We start from the raw sequence: 24,881 nt of genomic DNA, 5'->3' as shown, positions 1-24,881 counted from the left end.
GAGCTCGCTCCTTCTCTAGGCTCAGCCACTTGTGCCAGCGGCGGTGTGAACAGCACAGGGGAGCTCTGGCAAAGTGCAGCCAACCTCTGAGACATCATTTTAAGGCGTGGTAATTTCTAGAAAATTACAAATCCTCATTTCAGGTTGCTGGAACTGCAGTTGTCACCTCTCCCACCACGCTGGAAGTGTTGAATTCGCATCGCTGAGTCTGGTTACAGTAGATCAGTATTACCATGGCAGTTAGACTAGGGGGATGGCTTCTTTTGGGGTGATTGTGTTGACTACAAATTCGTGTTTTCTGTGTTCTCTCCGAGCTACTGCCTACAAAAAGTTTTCTCTCTGCCCAAACCAGAGCAGCAGTTCCTTGAGAGCGTTTCACTGGCCTCCTCGAAGTCCCAGGGCTGTTCTTTTGGGGTTTTTATAGGATGTGTTGGTCTTGTCCTAGCATTGAGGACTCAATTCTGATCTCATGCATTAAACTCGTGCATTTAACTGCATTTTATTACAGTACTTGCTGAGCTTTTATATGCCAAGAGAACTTGATTGGTGTCTGGTAGTGATTTTTTTGTTGGAGCTCACTCCTGTGCTGCATCGCTGTAATCACTGCAGCTTGCAGTGGCGTAATTTAATCGTGCTATGATAGGCATGTACGTTTTCTAGAGCCTCTCCAGTATGTTATGCATTATTTAATTTGTGAATCGACATCTTCAGTATGCTGTCTGAGTAGTTTGTGATTTTGATTCCCCGCACAATTAGCCTGAGCCTTGTTTTGGTTTACATGATTTTGGTGTGCTAATTTTCTATGCCATCTGACAAGAGCCTTCAGAAACTCTGTGACTAAACATTGGGTTAATTTAGTTTCTGCAACTGAGTAACTTTAAATTAGGCATTTAATTTACTACAGAAACCTTAATTTTTCATCTATTCCTAGAGCTAACTTACCAAAGTAACAATTTAGGGCAGTAGGTATTTGGAGGGGGGAGGGGGTGAAGGGCAGAGGTAAAGATAGATTAAAAAATCTTAGGTCTAGTATTTTTTAATCTACTATTTCTTTTCAGGGTGGACACATAGTGGAGGGAGAAAGGAAAAAGTAGTTGGGAGCAGGGAATGGGTGTGGGGAAGCAGGAGAGGAGCTGCCTGAACTGGCAGTGATGCCTCAGAAATGTCCTGTGTAATCGCTGCGTGCACGGAGCCTGCCTTGTAAATCTATCAGCACCCATGTTTTGGTGTGGTTTTTATAGTACCAGAATTTGAGTCTTCCTTGTTTTCTGTCTTTTTTGATGTATGTAATTCCAGTAAATCTGATGTGGGAGATCTGACTACAGCATTACCCTTCTTCATCTTAAACTGAGTTATTTCTTAGGTTCTTCTGTCTTTCTTAGTTTGTTTTTTTTTCTTGTTCTTTCTATCTTCTTTCTACCTATATTGTCTTTAATGGTCTAAATACAGTCTCTACTTGCCAGAGGCTTATATTAATAGCAGAATGCTAATGGAAATTTTTGAAATAGCAATTAAAAACCATTGCTAGCTTCAGGGAGAATAGGTGAATTGTGTTTTGCTGGGCTGTAATTTGTGATTGTTGAGTGCTTTTCTGAGGAGTTTGAATTTAAGCCTTAATATGGCTCACCTGTGCAGTAGGCTCCCTGGTTGCAGAAAGCTTCAGGTGGAGTGATTTGGGTGTGCAAAACAGAAGTCAAGAATCCAAAGTGCTTGGATGCTGCCCTGGAGGATGGTGAGTCCTTAGGCAGCTCTGCAGATGCGTTGGGAAGCAGCTGAGGGCTGGTGGGCAACCATGAGGAAGCATCAGGGGACAGGATGGAGTGGGGTGTGAGGGGAGGCACCAAGTCCCCACTGAGCTCAGCTGTGAGGTGTTGGTGGAGTAAAAAAAAAAAAAAAAAAAAAAAAGGGGGGGGGGGGGGAATGGGAAGAAATGCATAAACCACTTTGAATTTGAACCAACAAACTTGAAACTTGGATGTTGGTGTGCTTTAGTTCTTGTTCTGTGCAATAATTAAAACCCCACGGATATGGAGTGATATTTTGGGGGCCTCTCTATAATGGTGAGTTCTGTCCTCATTATATTGCTGGAGACTCAAGGATATATCCAGAAATACATGGCAAGCTTCAGCTTCCTTAAATTAAAGGTGCCAAAGCACTGCCAAATGAGCTGAGTTTGAGGAATGTCTCATAAAATATAATTTTTTTCTTTCCATTCTTATCTTAATCATGCTCCACCTGTCCATAATACTTATCAGGAGGGAGAGAAGAAAAAAAAAAAAGTATTTCTGATAGAAAGTGTCAGTAAAGAAGACTTAAAGAAGACTTAAATTCTGTATGTATGATAGAGACAAATAATCAACAGCCACACTTACCTTCAAAAACTGCAGCAGCATTGAAAGATCTAATGGATACTCAGAAGTATGCTCTTTGGAGTATACAAAGTATTCAACGCATGTTGAAATATGTTTAGAACAGAATTTGGTGAAAAATACCTGTCTTAGTTACTCAGGCACTTTAAACGTGGCCGTAAGGTAACATCAGAAGTCCTGATGATCACACAGCATCTGACGGATGCAGGTCTAGATCACATAGCAGTGATTTACTATTAGCTGTGAAGTTGTATGTCATGCATTGGAAGTTAAAATTTATGCAGGTCCCTCCCTCCTGCAGCCCCCAGGAGATTCCATGAGGGAATTGTCTTGTTGTTCTTCCATGAAGGTGCAGCCCACATCAGACAGACATTTTTTCTTTCATGCAATTTGTAGCCTGTATGGTTGTTGTCCTCTAGGCTTAAAAATTCTGTGCGTGTGTTACAAGTTTCTTTATTTTTACAGTACATGCTTGGCTAAGTTTAATTTGGCATTTCTACAGGGTGACTAATTGGAAAACTTAAATGAGAACAACTTTCTTGCCGTTAATTTTCAAATAAAATCAAATGCAAAAAAAACTTCTGTTAGATCAGATGGTGCTCTGCTGTAGTTCTGGCTGATGAAGTAGAATCTTGAAGTGAAAGTGTGGTGCCTTTTATAATAATAAATTAAAGTCGTCGTGTTGGTTTCATTTTCAAGAACATAGGATACACCAGCTGCTAGTTTTAATGGAAGTACCTCCTTCCTAGCTTCTTTGTTTCTGTGGTGGTAGTATCAGTTCTGTTGGATTTTTTGTGACTGTTTTTTTTTCTCTAACATATTGTTTCTTTGCAGGGCGCCAATGCCTCTGCTTTGGAGAAAGAGATTGGTCCTGAACAGTTCCCTGTGAATGAGCATTACTTCGGCTTGGTCAATGTAAGTGCATGCTCTATGCTTTAAGTGCTATTTTTTTTTTTTTTTTTTTAATTTGCATCGTAATTTGGAATTTAACAGGCTTCTGTTAGAACTTTATTTTGAGCCCTTCTGATGTAAAGGGGGACTCTGCACAGACACGACAGCCTGCAATGCCTCATTGTTAACCAAGATATAAATTGTGTCTTAAAAACAGAAAAACAAGTATTATAAATATTGATTAGTGAGAGTATTTTTTCTACCTGGTACATTTCTAATTATAAAATCTTAGTACTGAGCTAGAAAGGTCATTACAGGGTGTATGTTGTTTGTATTCTCTCCATCTCGAGAAGAGAGGTTTGATGTTATGCTGATACTGCGGTGTGTGGGATTCCTGAGGTTTTTAAATGTTACTTTTCTAAAGCATCCTGCTCATGTGGGATTTGTGGCAGTTCTTCTAAGCAAGTACATAGCCAGATGAATGATATTTACTTGGCCAGTAATCTTCTCACATGTAGTAACACTGCTCTTTTATTTTTTGACAGCCTTGTGTAACAATGAGTCCTTCTAAAAAAGCTTTATCTCTTCTATCAGCTTGTGTACATCTGACCTCATTAGGATCTGCTGAGCAGGAGGACTTTTCTACCTAAATTAACTGTGGAGAGAACTGGTGTTGATCTTGCCAGTGCTTCTGGAGGAGAAAGGCAGCTGTTGGGCCTGTGACATCTTTTACAATGAATGTAGGAAGCTTCTTAATAGCAGGAGGTTCTGTGGCATCGTACCCATGGTGTGAAAATAGTTCTGGCAAAGCTCACTAGAACCCCAAGCGTACTTCTGTTTGCTGCTCATCTATGTACCTCTGGTACATCTCATTGAAAACAGAGACGATCATCTTTAGACGCACAGAGCAAGGTTAGCATAGCTACTAAAGCATTATTTGCTGCAGCTCATCAGAAACTCATTTAGTTGCCTTCTGTGTGGGCCTCTGGCAGTTTATGTTCTCAGACACCAAGACATCTAAACACATTGAGTTATACTCCTTAAGTATGGTGTTAATGGCCGTTCCAGAGCTTCTGAGGTTTGCACCATAATGAGAAAATGGAAGGCATCTCCAATCGTAACATAAATAGCAGAGTGATGAGCAGTGTGAAGAGGGAAAACAGCATTCTAAAAATAACCACAGCTATTATGCCCGCATCCATTCTCTGTTCAGAAGGACAAAATATGACTAATGCTGTTGTGCTCCATTTCTTGCAGTCGGTTTCTTAGGGATGATCGTTCTCACGCTTGTTGTTTTGGAGAGATTTTTTTCCGAAGCTATTTCTAGTTCTTTCATGATGTGAAATTAATTGGAGCGCTTTAAGGAGTGCAGTTTCATGACTTTGGCGCTAGTAAATATGTAGTTGCACTGCAAATAGAACCAGGTGTTGAAACCATGGACAATGAAGGCTTTCCAAAAATTGTTTTGTAGTTTCCTCTGCGGATCAGGGAGCTGAACCAGCTCGCCTGCAGTCGGACAACTGCTAACACTGCTGCAAAGTGTATGGGGGAAGGCTCCAACTCTTCCTTCTGACAGCTGCTACTGAAAGGGATTTTGTGTAATGCTGAAATAAGTGTGAGCAGGATGGAACATTGTTTTAGTTCTAGAATTTCATCTCAGTTTTCATTCTAAAAAGTTTCTTGTCTTAAAATGAGCCTTTGAATTTCCTTTACACTTTAAATACCAGATGTTTGTGGTTATTTTTCCTTTGTATTTTAGGTCACAGTAGACTTCATATGCACAAATGGAGTATCTGATCTTTGCATGGGACTGTAGGACTAGAAATATTCAGCAGCCTGAATATAGAGAGCTGCCATGCCATCTTCTCTTTTGGCTTCCTGTTGAAGATGTATGGGATGGCTACAACCCTCTTGTTTTTTTGGGGCAGAATTTCTAGCAAAACTATGGTTGTGGTTGGAACTGACTACATTGTTCTTCTAAAGGCAGACTGATTTAAGTTAAAATTATAACACTGATATGTAATAGTGTTTATTTTTGGAGAGCTCTCTCTAATACAGAAAAGAGTAGATCAATAATAGAGTTGTTCAGAAGTTTCCCAAGGCACTGAATTGCTTAAAGCTGGAAGAATTTTAATCTAACATTCTAGAAGTCAGAATTTCTTAAATAAAATGCATCACATGGCCTTTCTGTAATGTACTTGGCATGCTGTAAAATACCTAAAACACCAGCAGGTAAGAGTGATTGAATCATAGTCGTAGAATATCCTGAGTTGGAAGGGAGCCACAAAGATCATCGAGTCCAACTCCTGGCTCCACACAGGACCACTCAGAAACCAGACCACGTGTCCAAGAGCGCTGTCCAAATGCTTCTTCAACTCCAGCAGGCTCCATCCTCTGACTGTAGGAAGAGAAGTGTTATGTTGTTGTGTAAAAGTTGTGTTTCAGCTTGCTTTGTTTGCTACTAGTAGGAATATGTTATACAAGATTTTTTTAAACCTGAAGCATGCCATTAAGTGAATTTTTCACCACATAGCTTTGGCTACTGGAAAGCATCTTGTTCTGACTGTCTGCAGTTTCTAAGGCTACTTGGGTAGCATTTGGACTCTTTAACTCTTCCATGGAGTTTGATTCTAATATTTCTTTTACTGTATGGGCAGAATCAAAGCAGTACACATGTAACCAGTTAACTTCATGTTCTTTGACACTCCTGAAATCTCACTAGCTACGTGTTTGTAAACTTTTTGGAGGTAAGGTGCACCATGACCTCCCAGTTTTTTAAGGTTCTTCTACTTTCTTCTCTCTCTTTTTCTGTAATTATTATGGACAAATATATTACTGTTTCCAGATGAGGTATCTAGTCAGGCTTGTGGTAGTTTCCCTGCCTGTTTTGTATTGTATGCAGATTTAGTTAGTGTGATGTTTGTTTGTGTGTTTGATTTAAAAGTCATTCATATGCATGAGTTGGGTTCCATCCTAATTCATGTTTGTTCAGCTTGTATATTTGTTTTCCTCGTGTCAATAACAGTTTTAACTGTTGTTCCATGTTTGCATATGGTATAAATTATTGTTAATGTATGTGTAATGGTGTAGCCTTTTGAGCAGTGTGAATTAAAACTTAATTTTCTGTTTCACTCAGTCAGCAAACTTGCAGTTGTTGTGCTACATTAATTACACTGAATTCTGGTGAACAGTAGTGGCCATAATCTGAGTAGTACATAATAAAATCATCAGTATTCTGCAGTCGGTTTTGTATGCTCGTTTTTTCATTTTAATATTTTGCTCTCAATGCTCTTGGGCTGCAGAATCTGACTGCCAGAATATTTTGGGACTGGCAAACCAAAAATTGTTTCCCTTTTGTGAAATGACAGCACTGTAGAACATAATTGCACAATAAATTGCAAAGAAACAACTTGAAAAAATGCTGTATTTCTTCTAGATGACATGCTAATATCTCAGTTTGTTTCTCCTTGTTAAGCAATGTGGAACACTGCCTATGGAAGCCATTATCGCTGTCCTCCTTTCTCTAAACTGACGCTGCCTTCAGATAGGGCAGATGTAAAACAGCTGCTCCTTGAATTTGCCTGCATCATATACTTTTCATATTTCCTTGTAAACAGGAAATACTTTAGACATACCTTGCGAACCATCTCCAAAAAGTAATCTGCATACGCGACACAGGCAAATCAGAAGCGTGAATTCACGCGTTGAGCTCTCGTTGCTGTAACACAGCCGAGATGCGGGGATGCCGTCTCTGCCTTTTGGTGTTTACTCTCTGTGCTGCTGTACCATTGGCACCTCTCCTGATGGGTAACACCAGGATCTTCCCTACCAGGCTTAATAATATGCTGTCTCCAGAAGGTCTGATTTTTATGATGAGCCCTCAATTGGCTTTTTTCCATCAGTGCATTCCTGCTTTTTTTTTTTTTTTTGGTGCCCAGTATCACTGTGACCATTTTCTTCATTTTACTGCTACTTCCAGTTGTGATGATGTATGGATGAGTCTTTCAGAACATGCCTACCAGTAGCTCCCCAGTAAATGACCCCTGACAGGCAACTTGTCCATTTTCAGTATGTGACATTCTTTGAGTAACCTCTTTTCTTTTATTACTTTTTAACAGACCTAACACGAAAATGTTTGTTTTCCTTTTGTTCTGTTTTGACCAGTTCGGCAATACCTGCTACTGCAACTCAGTCTTACAGGCACTTTATTTTTGTCGTCCATTTCGGGAAAAAGTTTTGGCATACAAAGTGCAGCCTCGAAAGAAGGAAAGCCTCCTGACATGCCTCTCTGATCTCTTCAACAGTATTGCTACGCAAAAGAAGAAGGTGGGAGTCATCCCACCCAAGAAATTTATTTCCCGATTGAGGAAAGAAAATGGTAAATGAATAAATAAATTCTTTATGTAGATTTAAGCATCGAATACCTAAGCATATAAAAATGGGAGCAGTTTCCTTTTTAAGTGAGTCCAAATTGTCAGGTTGTAGCAGATTTCTGGAATACTTTTGAACTCCACTTTGCGGTATGAATTTTGCCACCTCTAGCATAGCAAGAGATTATATCAGAATTAACTGTGCTGTGTCATAAGAGGATTATCTGGGTATCCTTGGTCTGAGCAAGCACAGAAACAAATACAGAGAGCTTACACAAGCCTCAGTACTCCAGTTACTCCATATTGGCACCGTGTTCTGTAGAAGTCTGTTGCAAGTCAGCATGCTTCAGGTCACTGCTAGAATTTGTCGTGATTAAACAGACCTCACGGAGTCGGTCAAAGTTAAAGTCTGTAGGGAGCCTTAACCACCCTTATCCTGCTTTCTTACATTTGTGGTACAATAAAGTTGTTATGATGAGAACTGGTGGTTATTTCCCAGGGCTGGTTTGTGAGGAGAGGTTCTGTGTGTTGATTTATCCTCCCTGCTTGAACTTGAAAAGATAAGCTTACTAGTAGGGGATTTTTTGCCCCTTGATGCTGGACTTAATGAGCTAATGGCCCAAGGCAATCCATCTGAGTTTCTTTATTCCTTTTCTTCCCCAAAGGAAAGCAAAACAACAGTAGTTGTTGTTCTTCAGTTCTAGGAAATGCTCAAACTAAATTTATTTCATGTTACTTTTCAGCTTTCTATCTGTTTCATGCAACCAGAGGAATAGGTGAGGGTAACCTAACGTCCTCTGCTAGGACAACAAAGCCCAATCTTTAAAGACTCTTTACAGTGTAACCCCAAATAATTTGTGGGGTCGTGTAGTAGGGTACTTACTGATTCCTGAAAGCATAGTAGCTTGATATTATGAAGTATCTTTATTTTTTAACTTTTCTTTGTCTCTTTCTTTCCAGAATTGTTTGATAATTATATGCAGCAGGATGCACATGAATTCCTGAACTACCTACTTAACACTATTGCTGACTTACTGCAAGAAGAGAAAAAGCAGGAGAAGCAGAATGGCAAGCTCCAGAATGGCAGCATTGAGAGTGAAGAAGGGGAAAAGACTGATCTGACGTGGGTCCATGAAATCTTCCAAGGAACACTAACCAATGAAACCAGATGTCTTAACTGTGAGGCTGTACGTTTAAAACAAAACAAAATCTCTTAGATTTTTCACAGGTTCTGGATCAATTTCCCTAATACTAAGCACACTTTTTCATTTATTAGGGTAGATGAAATTGCACTCTCTCTATTAAAATATGGAGCATAGCCTATTTTATGACTGTATCACCTCTATGTTCAAACCAATACTCATTAAGGTATGTTTCTCAGAAAAAGCATAGTATTTTTTCTATTATTCCTACCTGTTTCCATCAAGGCAGTCTGCACCTGGCTGATATGAGCTGCCTTTTTGTCTTCGTGTTATTTCTTGTGTCAGTGATTGATAGTTTGTTATGTTTCTACATGAGAGTTGCTCACTATTTATTTAACTCTGGGATTAACTGAATTTGATGGTTCTTGAACTAAAAGTCTGTGCTTTGTGGTGACTGTCCATAGCCACTCTATTTGAGAGTAAAAAGAAGTGTCAAAGTCTAGAGTTAGAAGAGCCACACTACCTTCAGACCAGGAATTAGTAGTTAGCAATGTGCCATGTCTGATTTAATATTTCTAAAAAATGAAAACCCAGATGGGGAGAGAGAAAGAGAGAAGTAATTACAACTGAAATGAGTGCTCTTGGCATTTTAAATCTAAAATTATGGCTATGTGGTGAATAGAAGCTCTAAAAATGGAATTAATAAGATTCTGTCTCAAGAATTTAGAAGCTAAATGTGACTGTTCCACAAATGGAAGGATGGTTTTCCTAACTGCTAAGCCATCCCAGGATTTAATTGGAAACCCAGCTGACTGTTTCTGCATTTCCTATCAGTAGTTGCTGTTGTACTCAGAAATGCAGCAAAAAACTGTACGTGGTCTACAGAGCAGAGTAGAATACAGATAAAGCTTCTCCAACTCTGAGAGGTTAAAAACTTGGTTTTGCCAGTGAAGTAAGCCAATGTGTCTTGAAAGCTCAAGGCTTTTTTTTAAAAGAAAAAAGAAAAAAAAAAATCCCCTTTGGATTATAGCTGTATATCAGATTATTTCTTCACTTTTAATTTACTTCAAGAAAGAACCTGTGTGTGTGTATGTGTGTATGTATTTTTTTTTCAAATCAAAGTAGTCTGTTTGCATTGAGACCATTACACCCTTCCAGAAGTAGTTAAAAGAAATCTGCAAGATTATAAACTGTTATGAAATATTTTTTCTTATTTTTTTTTTCAAGGTTAGTAGCAAAGATGAGGACTTTCTGGATCTGTCGGTTGATGTGGAACAAAATACATCAATTACACACTGTCTAAGGTAAATGAAAATAGTTGTGAATGGAAAAAATAACCTGCCCTTGGTTAGAGGGAAGAGCCTTGTTTATTCTTATGTGCAACAGTTGAAGGCTTTGAGCTTATGGTAAAATATGTTCTGTTCAGAGTGCTGTTCATTTCATCTCCACTGGTGTTGCTGCTCATTTCTTAGTGTTTTTTAGTAATCAGTGAGTGTGGTGATTTCTTGCTGGTGTGGAAGATTGGGTTTCACTTTCTTTTATGGGGTTTTTAAGTTGTTACATAATATAGTCAGGTTTTACGAAACTAAACATATTATGTGTGGATTCGTAATATATTCCTGTTTAATATTTTTAGTGCACTTCAGTTGCCTGGTCCTGCTGTTTGAGGCGGGTGTTCTTGTTGCTGATAGAAATTTGGTCCACGTAGCTGGCTGCCAAATCCGAGGCTTATCAGCTGCTAGGATACTACAAGTTGTGTATAGCAGCTAGCTTTTTAGAAGCTGATAACGGATATATAATTGCTAGGAACTGAAAGATAATCCACTTTCCCTAGTCAGTGGCTAATGGCCACAGTTTGATGTTTAATGCCTGCCACATGGGGTGGCTGTCTGGAAACAAAACACGATTACCTTGTTGCTGTGTGCTACCGATCTCGTTTGACTCCTACGTGGAAAGTATGCAGTTAGTACCTGGTGGCATCATTTCCAGATTTTGCTAGCTGAGCATTGATATTACAGCTCAAGAGTGGGACAAATAGGCCTAAAATGTGTTTGGGAGGTATAAGTGATGTGAATAAGAGGTTTTGTCTTGTGTGTGCTTTTTTTTTCATCATTATTAGCAGTTAACTTTTAGCTGGTGGTCTGACTGAATATCCCTGTCTAGCTGACTTTTTTTTTTCTCACTTTCATTTCCACAGAGGGTTTAGTAATACTGAAACTCTATGCAGTGAATATAAATACTATTGTGAGCAGTGCCGCAGTAAACAGGAAGCACAGAAAAGGTAAGGTTAAAATGCTCTGGCTAATAGAAGTTCTTCTAAAGCAGGCAGCTGTTAGAGAATGCACCTTGTGAAGTCAGCAAAAAGAAAATGCAGGACTGCTTTGGTCTGTGTTTGGTGGGGAAAGGAGCAAGGAAAAGTGGGGGGACCAGGTAAGTTTGTGGCAGCCTTATCAGAGAGAAATGAGATTAATTTTGTATTCCTCCCAGAAGTGCTTATATCTGGTGTTTCCAGACATTCATGTTTTCCCCAGTTAGCATTAATCAGCTCAAAGCCACCCATCTGCTTTCATTATGAATACTGTGTGCAAAAATCTTATTTCTCACCTTGTACTTGGTAGCAGCTGGAACACCCGGACAGATTTATTCCATCCCTTTCTTCACATTGATATGATGAAAAATTGATGTTTTCAAGTCAAACTGTTGTTCTACACTCAGATGTCAGTTGTGTAGTTAATCTTTCAGAGGAAATGATGCCCATTCTCACCAGAATACATATGGGAAAGGCAGCGTTTAAAAAAAGCCTTCCTCAAAATTTTAGGTGTGTTTTAAGAGACTTCTTCATGTTAAGACTATTTTTGGACAAAGCTTTGTTCTTAGGTGATCTGCTAACACCTCTTTCTTTGTTTAACTCATTTTTGTTTCAGAATGAGAGTGAAAAAGTTGCCCATGATTCTAGCTCTGCACTTAAAAAGGTTCAAATACATGGACCAGCTGCATCGATACACCAAACTTTCCTACCGTGTAGTCTTTCCCTTGGAGCTCCGGCTCTTTAACACTTCAGGAGATGCTACAAATCCTGACAGAATGTATGACCTTGTGGCTGTAGTTGTTCACTGTGGCAGGTACGCCTTTGTGCTTTCTGGACTTTAAATGCATCCTCTTGAAGTTTAAAATGAGTCTGTCATCCATATGCCATTTTGTAATAGTATAGTGGCTGGCAATATGGGAGCATGCCAAGCTAGTTTTCCAAATATATTTAAAAAAAAAAAAAAAAGATGATTTGTGGATCTTTTTCACTTTTTAACTGTTTTAAATTTTGTTTTCAGACTACACAGTCTAAGGCTTGCTTGTTTACAAGCCCTCAAATATGCTGGCAAATCAGAAAAGTTGTTTTGAGGTTTAGCAGAGTAAGAGCAGTCTTCCAAACGCAACAAACAAAAACCCACCGGGTTTCCAGGGAAGCCAAAGTGGGATAAGTACAAATATTGGAAAATGCTTTAAAAAATAATGGTAGTTTATAGATGCTGTGTTGCTTCTGGTTAAGCCATTGAAGGTTTGTTTTTTTAGAAGCTGGTGCCACCACGTGGCATCAACTATGTACTGCTGTTTTTTTTAATTTACACTATAAAATTTCTATTGTATTTTTTAATTCGCTTTTTAAAAGCAAGGAAGAAAAATAAGCACATTTAGGAAAAAAGCTGTTATGGAAGTAAATAAATATGATTGCCTTCTAGAAGTGCGAGTTGTAAAGTAATGAGTACTGCAGCACACACAAATGGTGGAAATATCTTTGTGAGGAGCAAGACAATATTCAACGTGTCAATGCTGTACAGATTTAGTATCAACACTATATAATTCTAGGTGATTTTTGTTGTGGTACAATTGTACTATTCCTGTTTTTAAGATCTCATCCTATGTCATCTTCTGTAGGCATTAATTTGCTATACCTATAGCTGCATTTATCTATAGCCATTTCTTTACATTGTTAAAACATCATTTAGATGGATTAAATGGCTTTGCTTTTTCTTCTCAAGCCTGTTGCCTTACATGGGGCTTTTAGGGGCCTGATGACTCTTCTGGTTCTAATTCTCACTAGAAGCTTACCAAAGACTTAGGATGGACTTCATTTTCTAAATATTTGCGTTTTCAGAATTTGCCTTAAATATTTTGCCTTAATTTTATTTTTCAATTGAGTCATTATAAGCAGAAGTTTCATTCTGTGACAGGTATAGTGTTTAAGTAGATCAGTAATTCCAGAAGGACTAGAGAATTTCTTTTGGCTAAAGCCCCAAATATTACTTGGGTTAAATAGATCATAAATAGAAAGTAAAAATGGGGGAAAAATGTTTTTTTTTTTCTTTTCTTTTCTTTTTTTTTTTTTTTTCCACTGTGTCCCTGGATTGTTCCCTGAGAACTTGAGGTTAGATTAATAGTTTATATTTTCCCACCCATGCAGTTTCCTATCCCAAGCTGGCAACTTTTCAGGACAGTGCCTGCCTTTACTCTGTAGATCCTTCCCTCTTTGATTTAAGTCACTTTCTTGTTCCTTCCCTTCAAGGTAAGCATTCAGGATACAGGGGAAGTACAAATAAAGTATTTCAGATAAGTGCTTAATCAAATTTTTAACAGTGTTTGCAATACTCAGTGATGATTATGTGACAAAACAGTGATTGAAGTGACTGGCTTTTAATTTCAGTTTTGAAATATATGAATGATTACCTAAAATGTTTACGGAATAGTGTATTTTGAATATATTGTATTTGGCAGGTAGCAAAGATAGAAATTTTAATTCAAGCAATTTGGTAAAGCCCAAGAATGTCAACAGTGTTATTAGGTAGTATTAGACAACATTAAAAGCTGGGAAATCTAATTCTGCCAGTAATAGCTAGAATCATGTGGGAGAGCAGCAGCCCTGCCTTTGTAAGCACAGGAGTAATAAATCTTCAATCTCTTTTTCCCCTGGCAGTGGTCCAAATCGTGGACATTATATCACCATTGTGAAGAGCCATGGCTTTTGGTTGCTGTTTGATGATGACATTGTAGAGGTAGGTGTGCTTTTACAGAGTGAAAACACTGCTGTGTAGGCAGCATCACACTCCAGCTTTGTGAAAGGTTTCTTTTTATGTCTCGGATTAGCTCTTGCACCTGTGAAACAATTTCTGTAAAACCCATGCACAGAAGAATTCTGAATATTTCAGAAGTAAACTTTATCACTTAACCACTTCTACAAAGATGATGCATGTATGGAAAAGGGCAAACCAATGCAATGGCTGTGTTGACAGCTAAGATGCAGCTAAGATACAGGGTGGTGTACAGCTGTTCAGGCTCAATACTGCAGTGGTCTTGATAAAAATCTGAAGTGCTCATATTTTAGACCACCTTCTGGGCTCCTTTTTGTTGATAACTTAATTTCTTATAGTTGCATTTCATTGCTGCATTTAAGAATTTATCTTTTATTTTTCTGTAGACATTTTTCCCCAACAAATTCAAGTACAGAAAGGCTATACAATAAATAAAAAAATCTTTGGAGACTGTACTAAGGTCCTGAGGATATACAGAGGTGTTTGGGCTACTGGTGATAATGTTTAAATAGTCGTTTCAAGCAAATTTTCCTTATTTTTTTTTTTAACATATTTTGGATATTAGATTTACAGGTATGTTTATCCATATATCTCACATAGTATCAACCAAATACCAAATTGTAGAACTGCTTTTTGTAAAGACAAGAGTGTACTCTTTGCTTCTGAGATCTCACAGTCAAGGTTAGGGTTAGATGCTAGGTGTCTAAACAGGTACAGTAAAACCCCCCTGGTTTGTGCTGAGATGATGATGTAGTGTGAGCTCTCCCTTTTTTATTCTTCAGGCAGCTTTGAGTATCAGGTGTGACTTCCTGGTGATTTGAATAACTTCTCTGGCTATGAGCAGTTCTTTCCCACATTATTGTATTTTGTGGGTTTTCTTCTTCTGTCATGGCAGAAGTACATAATTATGTGTCAGCTCGTTTTGAAAGTGATGCTCAATTTAGTATTTTTAAATGCAAATATTCACTGTCAATTTCATCCAGGAGATAAACTTGGCATTTTAAAAAGTAATGTAAAATAACTATCATGTTATTCTAAATTTGTTTTGAATGAGTCACATCTATGTTGTATCCTAACTTTCAGGTCAAATCAGAATTTATATAATCCACAAATATCATTGGCACTTTTATAGCTGTGCCAAACAGAGCTTTAAAACGTGTGTTGTCTGTTACTGGATAGTAAGTCCAAGGAGCTGGCACAAACTAGAATGTAGTTCCTCTCTTCTGAATAGATACGTCTTTTTTTTTGAAGTTGCTTTTCTAACTTAGATCATGGCTTTTTAAATCTCACCTTTTTTCAGAGTTCATTTTAAAAGCTGTAAAAATGAAGCTCTTTCATCTGAAACTTCTGCTTTTTGTGGTTATCACGGTTCTGTGAGTTTTCAGAGTCCTGAATAGGATTAGGAGTGTGGCCCTGAGCTGTAGCGCTCCCCCTGCCCCAGCTGCAGATCTGGAACTTTTAAGATTCCTCTTCCTGCTCGAAGGCTGTCTGTTTGCAGGTGTTGTTTTCTATGAAACTGAGGCTTTGTTTTTTCCTGCCCACGGAGGGCACAAAGACTTGCACAAGAGTTTTACATAAAAGCCACCTGAGGTCTTTGACCCTTTCCAATCAAATGTTGCTCCTTGGGCTGCTCTGAAGCGTGTAGCGTGGGCATTCTTGCTGGTTTTGTCTCAAGGGCTCTTACTGTCCTGTTCCTGCCTCCTAAAAGCATGGTAAAGGTGAAGCTTAACTCTCAGCTCCCTCTACGTACAAAGCACCATCCTTTCTCTTTCCTCAGCCTTCCAGAAGTCACCTGGATTTCTGGAGATTCAGTGATCAAGAAGAACAGGGTAGTGCAGACTGCTTTTCCTTTGCTGTTGCTACAGGCTTCTGGAAGAAGTAGCTGCAGTTTTGCTCATCTGTTCTTGCTCTCCCCAATTAGTCATCAGCTCCTGAGAATTATTTCCTTTCTGGGGCTGTAGGCTATTCACTGAAAAAAAAACGAAGTAAAGCTGAAACGACTTTTGTCAGCTCCATCTGCTGCCTTAAAGGGATTTAACTATCTACTCTGAGCTTAACCAAGTACTGTTTTCAAGCTGCTTGTGATTGTTCTTACAGTGCCACTGCAGGAAGTACGTTGCTCTGTATGGCACTTCAGAGGTTGGCCTCAAAAACTGAGTGGCAAAAAAGAAGAGGAGCCCCTAACCCTCAAATCTCCCAAAACATGAATTCTGGAGGAGTTTCTGTTTTTAGGGCTCGCTACAGGAGCCTCCTACTCTTCAGAGACTCTCTGAATATGAAAGCAGTTTTCTTTTAAGCTTTAGAGACTTCACATTTTGAGTGAGAACCGGCTACGTAGCCAAATGGGTATTAGTCAGCAGGTGTCAGAAGATGGGGCCAAGGTCTTTGTACCCATATACAAATATTGCAGCTAAAAGAGAATGCAGGAGAAAGTTTTTTTTTGCCCTTTAATGCGGTTTAAAAGATTTGTTGTGTGTTTGATATGAATTAATAGCTCTGAAGTATCAATAGGAAGTAGCTTATTCTTATTACCCACTAAATGTCATAAACGGTGAAGGCATGTTTATCTGTTTGGGTTTGGTTGGGAGGCCAACTTCCAATTAAACTGGAGATAAATGATAAGCAAACATACTACAGCATATGTGAAAAGGAACCGCATTAAATCCAGGAGGTAACTCAGTCCAAATGGGATGCTTTGCCAAGGAAAATTAATTGAGAAACCTGAGTAAATGATCTCTGGCGGGTTTGGCACATCGTCATTAGAGAGCTAAGTGATGCATCACAGTGATGTGTACCTGAAACAGAGGGAGAAGTGTCCATTCGGGGAGTTCTACAAATTCAGAACAGGGCAAGAATGATTGCATGTCTTCTCTTAAATATCTGCTCACAGACTTGCAGGATTCAGTTGAGTGCTGTGGATGGTGAGTAAGGAAGATGCAGTTTGGGGAGCCAGAAATGATCAAAAGATACTTAAGCTCAGTTGATAGGAAAAAAAAGAAAAAAAAAAAAGCCAAGTGAAGCTACAGAATCCTAAAATTAGTTGTGAAACTATCAACCAGTTGTTGCTATAAAGCTGCAACCAGGTAAAACTTTGCTGTCCACAACATACATGGCTAGCTAGGATGGGAAGAATAAAGTCTATATAATCCTCTTTCATTTCTACTTTGTTTTCTGTGGATAGTGGAATCTAAAAAGGAAGCTGTTTTTGCCATGATAAAACTAAAAATATCTGTAGGATGAATTAATCTATGTAAAACATTTGAGTTGCATTCAGAATGAGTAGTAGTGGAAATAGACTTGATTGCACGGCAAAGTAGTTGGCACTTAAAATAAAATGTTTGAGTTGTCAGCTAAATATATTACAAGGACTAGAAAATGTTCTTTTGCTATCTTTCTATTAAAGCACATATCTAACAATTTGAAGTAGACATTATTTTAGTGAACCCTGTGAAAAGGCAAATGCCATTAGCGTAGGCTTTCAGCTTCTGTGAAGTCCAGAAATGGAGGGGGGGAGAGAGAAAGAGCCAAAATATGTTTTATCTCTCTCCCCCTTCCCCAGATTTTAACAGTAAATGTTTAACAAAACTATTCAAGAGAGACTTTTCCGCTGCCTAGTCTTGTGGTCAATGTAACTTCTGGAAACTAAAGCACCAAATGCAAGAAAAATGTCTTCAGATAGGCTGGGAAAAGGGTGGCCTGAGCTTGTGGGTTGTTTGGCAGCGCCACTTCAAGAAAGCAATGCTTTTGTGCTTGCTGGTGATGCTGAAGTCTGTTCAGTGAGCAACAATTTAGCACGCTGCCAAATGGATTCTGTAGCCGAGGAGGCTCCTTGATGCAGTCATTGCGTGGTCCCTTTCTCTGAAAATGTAGGCGCAGCTTGATCTCTGCTACTCCCTTTCGAGATTAAAGCAGACATGTTCGACCCAGAGACTCGTATTCTATGTGCTTCTTTGCTTCCTCAGTTCTAGTCCTTGGGAAATAAAAATATTTTTTTTAAAAAAAGCTTTTTTTTCTTTATTTTACTTTAGACCACTCTCCCCTTGGTCTTCCTCAACATGTTTAGGCTACAGCCTCTCATCTTTGAATCCAGAGTCCGTCTTTTTAAAATCCTAAAACGAGTGTGGAGTGCTGAGCAGCACAGGCCACTGGGAGTGTTTTATTTCAGCACTTCAATCTCTGCACTTGTTCTCCACTGACTGCAGGATCCAAGTCAGTGATGTGAAGCCAGTCGTTCTCAGGAGCTGAATCAGCGTGGTAGAACTTGCATCTTTAAAAGCCCTTTAAAATGCCCTCCAGACATTTAAAGTATTTCACAACTCTAAGCATAAGCAAGCCATTTAATTCTATTAATATGGCAAATAAGTTATTTCTCTTAGAGCACAGATCTTGTGATAACATTCCAGCAGGCTTTGTACCAGCAAATCTGAAGGAAGAAAAGCTCTCATAAGACCAGGGGATTACAATTGGGTGTGATCCACAGATTTCATGGTATAGTTAACCAGTGGTGCTTGCAGGACTTCTGTGTGTAAGACAGTCACAGGAACCTGAAATGTTAAATCTGCTCAAGAAGGGCCTTATGTGCTCCCAGCTATACAAAATCTTTCTTTGCTAATCATCGACTGATTTTTTTTTTTTCATTTACATTACAGACCTATGGTCAGGAAAGGTAACTCCGATCTGAATGAAAAGGCAAATAAAAATGTCATGTAATATTTTAAGGATGATTTTAATTCCCTCTTTTTGCGGTCCAGCTTAAGAGTGCACTGCTTCAGAGAGGAATTATTTTCTGTTGATTCACTTATTTGCAATAGTGAATAAGTTAACAGGTGGAGAAAATATTTTGGTGTGTTTTGTTGTTTTCAATGATATTTAAGTATCATTGTACTAATACTGTGTGGCTCTCCAGCATCGCTGCTGAGAGCTGGAAAATAACACTTTTGTTTGTGAAAAGGGTTCTTAAAGTGATGTTTGACTGAGACTAATTTCTGCCTCTTGTTAATTTTCAGAAAATTGATGCCCAGGCCATTGAAGAGTTCTATGGGTTAACATCAGACATTTCCAAAAACTCAGAGTCTGGATATATCCTCTTCTACCAGTCAAGAGACTAAGACAAAAGATATGTATGTATAAAAAGAAAAAAGGGATCAAGATATGTCCAAGTGGAACATATTTGTGACAGCAGAAGCAGTTCCTCATTGTTGCTGTAGGACCAGGACAGATCCAGCAGGGCGAATAAAGGTTTCTCTCTGCCATTTCTTGGAGGATTAGTGCTGACTGCCGTAACAAGAAGAGCTTTTGCTCCAGTTTTCTTTCTGGGCTTTTTTTACGTGCTATCTTCCAAAATCTGTGTTACCTCTACTTGAAACCTGGCTGCTTATTTGTTCATGAACTGAAGAAGAGTTTTAAAAGTAGCATTGTAGAATTTTTACCATTTAATGTTGGCCTGAGGCTATACCTTGGTTTCTATCGTCGTTTTTCTGTATTTTAGCAGAATGATTTCAATATTCAGTGTCAGCTGAAGGCATATTTTAGGATATGAACAGCAGCTGGTTGCTGGATATTTTTGGTGACTCAGACTTGAGAAGCAGTACAAAGCTAAGACATATTGGAAATGTCAAGTCTGTAATTTTTTTAAAAAACAGACAAAAAAACCTCTGACTGCAGCATTGTAAATTCCCCATTATGCATTACCTTGGTTTTAGATAACACTAACGGCACTGCTTCTTTCTGCATTTTTATTTTTACTGTTCTGTCTCTTCTTCAGAAGGTATAGGGCTATCCACGCTCAGCCGAATGTTCATTTTTGCTTTGAAGCAGAAGTTTTGACTCAAAGCCTCATTGCTGCAGATTTAAGGGGAGCAAAAAAGCAGTTATGTGTTGAAGAATGTCTGGCAACCAGTTGCTGTAGAAAGTTTAAAGTTACAGCATTTCTTGGAGCTATTGCATAAACCGAAAGTGCCCTCTTTCTGAAACAGGATCTGTTCAACATTTCATTTAATACGTAGTAAACTGATGCAACTAGCATTTTGAATCTATGCTAATACACAAAAACAGCACTAATTGTGAAGGCTTAACCAAGGGAAGCATTATTTACCAAACTAATCAGTTGTTCTTCACAATAATGATTATGTAAGAAGGAAAACCAGCCAACCAGCTCAGACATGGCCTTGCTACATGTTCCTTGTCGTCTGTTGGTAACATTTGCACCGATCTGGGAATCATAACCCCCCTAAAAATGCTTCTGATTGTCTTACCTCTATAGGCCTTGCTTAACAGGGGAAATTGTTAGTCTTTTGAAGACTGAAATTAAGTAATTATCCGTTACGTGTGTATATATTATAATCTCAAGGATAACTAGAAAGAAAAGACTACGGGAGTTTGTAAGAAATCTCTGAGAAACATATGTAATTTTCTTTTTGAAAAGTCCTGTTACTGTGCCAAAGCTTGTCGCAGCTGGCTCTAAACTACCAGTGGAAATTAATATTTTCCTTCCTTCATCTTGTTAGATAACACCAGAGCTGTCCTCTTTGTGTCTGTTTCCAGTATGGCCGTTCATGGTGTATATCAGTGGTTGTTGTTCCTGAGGACATTTAACTTATGCAATTCCATGGCTTGTACAGGATAGAAGAGTTTTTACCAAAATATTGTCCTCAGGAAAACAGCAATCCGCAAATGTTTTCTTGTGGTGGCTGTACGTATTTGTTTCTCCTTACCATGACCAGAAGCATAATGTTAGCAATTAACCTCTCTTCAAAATGCAAACCAGTTATTGCCGTCGGATTCCAGCTTAGTACAGGTTCCATTCTCTTCGCACATCTTCTCCAGAAAATAAAAAGTATGGACATTTTTAAATTATTTTTTATTATACAGAGTACTGTCATTTTAAGAGACGTTGAATAACAGCAAGCATCCTTGTCATCTTGTTCCTGTTGTGTGAAAACTGTTCCTGGCTACGAGTCTTCTCCCCTTGTTCCCATTACAAGCCGTGAGTCCTCTCCTGGTGGCGCTAGCAAAAGCCTGTCATCAGAAAGTCTTGCAAAAAATAAAAAGAGCACTGAGTTAAAAAATAATCTAAACAGTAAATACAAAAATTAATGTAGTACACTAGACATGTATTTTGTATATCTGGTGATACGTTTTTACAAATACCTGATTGAGAGAGAATATTGAAAGATATATACTATAGATTAAAAACTGTTAAAAGTGCACTTTTGCTACAGATTTATAAGGAAACTAAAAGGAATTAAGTTGGAAGAGAATGGTGTGATATTACTTCTGTATAATAAATGACCCCACCTGTCTCCAATAAAGGTCACGTATGATCAAACACACATGGCCCAAGTGTTTTTCCTTGAATTGCAATCCAAGGCAGAAGCAAAAGTAATTGCTTAGTCACTCTCCTTAGCTTCTCTCTCTGTGTTGGCTGGCTGAGTGATTCTGACCGCTGTGTTTTCATGCCTATAACCTGTGCGGGAGCAGCTTAAACTAAAGAGAACTGAATAATTCATTGTAGATTACAGGCAGTGTGCTGGTAAACGAAGGAGCCTCTCCCCAGAGCCTTTTCCCCTGACACCCACCCCGTCCCTGCTATTCCCTGGTCTGTTCTGCAGCCCCTGCAGGAGCTCCACCATCACCTTTCCCTCTGATTTCTTTCCATTCTCCCTCCTTTACCCCTTGCTGTTGGACTCCGTAAGACTTCGTTGCAAATGTTATCTGACTGATCTGGAACAGAGACATTTGAAAAGCAAAAATAGTACTACAGGCTTGGAGCCTTTCAGGTTCATCGCCGGACAGGTCTGTTTCTGTGTCAGCCACTTCTGCACAGGAAAAACTCGATTCAAGGCTGCTCCCGTGTGCAGGAATTCACGGGACTAAGTCAGGATGCAGTAGAGGCAAATGAGGTTCCAAAGTGACAGCTGCTGAATGTGAAAACATGAAAGTACGTTTTAGACTCAAAATACTCTCTGGTCCTTGTCCTGCTGGGCCACACGTTAGTAATAAATAAATAGAGCTGATTTTTACTCCGGGGAACGTGAGCTTGACTTCGAGTGACTTCAGAAGGAGCGTTTCCCAGAGCTGGCCTTGAGGCTGACCAACCCCGCTCAGCAGATCTGCCAGCAAGGTGGGTTTAGCTCAGCACCAAGGCAGGATGGCTGCTAGGATTCGGGGGCTGCTCCTGTCTCGCTTCTCCCCGAGGGATGCTTGCACCTGCACTGACCCTCAGGGCCTCCTCCAGAGCATCGTGCTGGGGTGGGGGTGAAGCCCACCCCGTGCCCATCGCCTGGTTTGTGGGCTGGTGTTTGTGCTCAGCGTGTTCAGTGACCAGCAGGAGTTTCTAAAGTCACCGTGCCAGCTCAGCTTAGGGTAAATTTAAAACAAATCGCATGTGATTGCTGCAAGAAAGAAAATAGACTAACACAGGCCCCTGAGACAAATAAAACCTTCCCATTGTAGTCCTCAGCGTTCATCAAAAGGAAGCAATCCCCTGAAACACAATTAATTTGTGGCATGTGAAGCCCTGCTGTCGTTGCACTAATTAACCTTCAGGCAGCCTGCCGTGCTCGGGCCTGAAAGCAGCCACCAGCTGGGATTAGAGGCCCGTAGGTGATAATCCAGAGTACAAAAGGTTAAAAACGAGGCAGGATCGGGTGGGATAACACGCGGGCCATCTCGTGATTTCCTTCTGAAGCAACGCTCTGCAATGGAAGATGGTTTCACCCTTTCTGCCTCCTGGCCTCCTGTGGTCAGATGGGATGGGGAGGAAAGCGAAGGGTTTGGGGAGCTCGCTGCTGCCTTCAGAGGCTCTGTCGGATGGAGAAGCCGCTTTGAAACCTCTTGCCCTCCAGCAGGGAGGCTACGGAGGGTCCTGCCTCGGATGTCAACAGCTTCTGGGGCTTCAGGGCCCCCCTGTGTCCTGGTTGACCCCCACAAGCCGCCATGCTGAGGGAAGCAGAGGGCCAGGGACAGAGGTTGCTCAGGGACCCTGAGAGAAGGAGCCGGACCTGAAGGCCAGGCTAATAAAAAATGGTGAAGGCCCCAAAATATCGGGTCCCCAAAGGTATTACTCTGGATACGCTGGCCCAAATTAACCGAGGGCAAAATGCTTTCGGTGCCATGACGCCAGGAATCGCCTGCAACACCTGGATCCAGCAAAGTGGGGGCAAGGATTGTGCTGCCGTTTGAGAAACTCGGGGGGCCCTGGAGGGGTGTTGTGGTGGCTGCCAGGGCTGTAGGGCCTGGGTTTATCAGGGATTAGGATGAGGATGAGGATGAGGATGAGGATGAGGATGAGGATGAGGGGCTCCAGCCTGCAGCCGGGGCAGGCCTCAGGCTGCTCCCCACCAGCAGCCCTCGGCCAGTGATGGAAACAAATGGCTGGATTTCCTCTCCATAGGCACAAAAGCAAAGAGCAGGCAGGTTTCAGTGGGAGCTGAGTAACTTTGCCTGTAATTAAGTGTCCTAATTAGCACTCTATTAGTGCATTTGTTTCCTTCAGCACGAAAGCAGCCTGCATGTACTGCAACAAGGCAACAAGCCAGTGGAAAGCAGGGACTGTGTCCTCATTCTCTGTTTTGTCTGAATTTCCTCCTTCCACATGGAAAAATGGGAAGAGAAGGGCAGGGAAGCCCCGCTGTGCGCGGACATTGTGCCCATCAGCAGTTTGGAGCAGAGGGTTGGGATCTCAGAGGTAAAACCTCCGGCTGAAATGCGCCATTGCCAAAACACCCGCCCCGTTGCAGAGCTCCTCCAGGTCCCTCTGCTTCCACACTCGCGCCAGCAAACCCTCAGCACCTCCCGGCAAACCGCGCGAGGACGCGGTGGTGGAGAGGGATGTGTTATTCTTGGCAACGCTTCCACCCCCCCTTTTCTTTTTTTTTTCTTTTTTTTTTTTTTTTATGTTAAACTGTTCATTTTCAGATTTTGAGTCACAATATTTCTGCAAGCAAAAGAGCATGAGTTTGGAAAGAATCCAGTTTATTCCTTCAAACTTCTCTGCAACTGCTTCAGTTCGGAGAGGGGCCGCCTGGCCGAGTCCCCTGCTGGCTGTGCCGGGTCCCTGGGTGTCCCCCAAAAGCTGGGGACAAGGGGTGGGGTGAGGATCACTGCATGGGTTAGTGCAAAGCAGAAATATTTTCGTTGCCTTATCCCTATTTAAGTAAAGATCCAAATGGGGATTTTACCCTTACTCGCCTGGGTTCTGGAGGATGGAACTAGAACGAGCACAAAACTAATTGTGAATTTTGGAGGTGTCTCAATTTTTTGAGCCCAAGACCCAGCAGAAAGCTGAGCTCTGCTCTTCCTGGCATTTCCCATTCACCCCCCGGTGGGAAGAGGCCCATTAAGGAATTTGGGAGAACAAGTTTTTGGGCTCTCCTTCCCAGCTGTCTGAGCCAGGCGCTGCCAGCAGGTTACACAGCAGTGACTCGGGGAGGGCAGAACTCCCATGCGGGCTGGAAACCACATTATCTCCTTCTTTCCAAACTAAAAATACCTTCCAACAAAGCACCAAACCTCTCCGAAATAACCCATCTGAAGCAGCGGGATCCAGTTTCGGGCTCTCCGGAGGCCGCAGCTTGGCGGTAATTAGAGCGGTGCCGCCTGCGGTCCCGGGGGACGTGTCCTTCCTCGAAGCAGCGCTGGCGAGGAGATGAGCTTCAAGAAACCCGCTGTGTTGAAAGGGCTCAGCCTAGGGGGGCTGCAAATGAGAGCTTCCTCCATGCCAGCGGTGGTCGTGCCCCGAAGGGGAAGGGAAGAGGCGGGCAGGAAGGTGTCCTCCATGGCCACGAGCATCCTCACTGGGAGGACCCACGGCCACCTCATGCCTGGCCACACGTCGCTCCTTGAGTTTATTCTGCTCTCTGCAACTGCAAAAAGCCTCCTGAAGGTGTTTTTTTTTTAATCATTATTTTTCTTCCAAGGGAGAAAAAATAAAATAATTCGCTTCCCCCTCCTCTCTTTCCCTGAGCGTGTTTAATCGCTTGCAAGTTAGTCATATTCCTAAGAAAAGAAAACGTGGCGTGACGGTGA

At 40.6% G+C, this 24,881-nt stretch overlaps 1 protein-coding gene across 2 annotated transcripts in view; it reads left to right on the top strand.

Annotated features, from left to right (window-relative positions):
- LOC116494347 (ubiquitin carboxyl-terminal hydrolase 12-like) overlaps positions 1 to 21,182 on the top strand; it is a 30,100-nt gene extending 8,918 nt beyond the window's left edge. The window contains exons 2-9 of one of the 2 annotated variants that reach the window (XM_032196209.1): positions 3,204 to 3,284; positions 7,425 to 7,638; positions 8,591 to 8,817; positions 10,000 to 10,076; positions 10,970 to 11,053; positions 11,697 to 11,894; positions 13,739 to 13,817; positions 18,860 to 21,182. In XM_032196209.1, the coding sequence (XP_032052100.1) occupies positions 3,204 to 3,284; positions 7,425 to 7,638; positions 8,591 to 8,817; positions 10,000 to 10,076; positions 10,970 to 11,053; positions 11,697 to 11,894; positions 13,739 to 13,817; positions 18,860 to 18,961 (1,062 nt within the window). In that variant the 3' untranslated portion in view covers positions 18,962 to 21,182. Of the gene's footprint in view, positions 1 to 3,203; positions 3,285 to 7,424; positions 7,639 to 8,590; positions 8,818 to 9,999; positions 10,077 to 10,969; positions 11,054 to 11,696; positions 11,895 to 13,738; positions 13,818 to 18,859 lie in introns of those variants that run through there. The other variant, XM_032196210.1, reaches the window with a different exon arrangement.
- Positions 21,183 to 24,881: the final 3,699 nt, after the last annotated feature.

This window comes from Aythya fuligula, chromosome 13 (assembly GCF_009819795.1).
Source record: "Aythya fuligula isolate bAytFul2 chromosome 13, bAytFul2.pri, whole genome shotgun sequence".
NCBI lineage: Eukaryota > Metazoa > Chordata > Aves > Anseriformes > Anatidae > Aythya > Aythya fuligula.
This window is presented reverse-complemented; position numbering and strand designations above follow the sequence as displayed.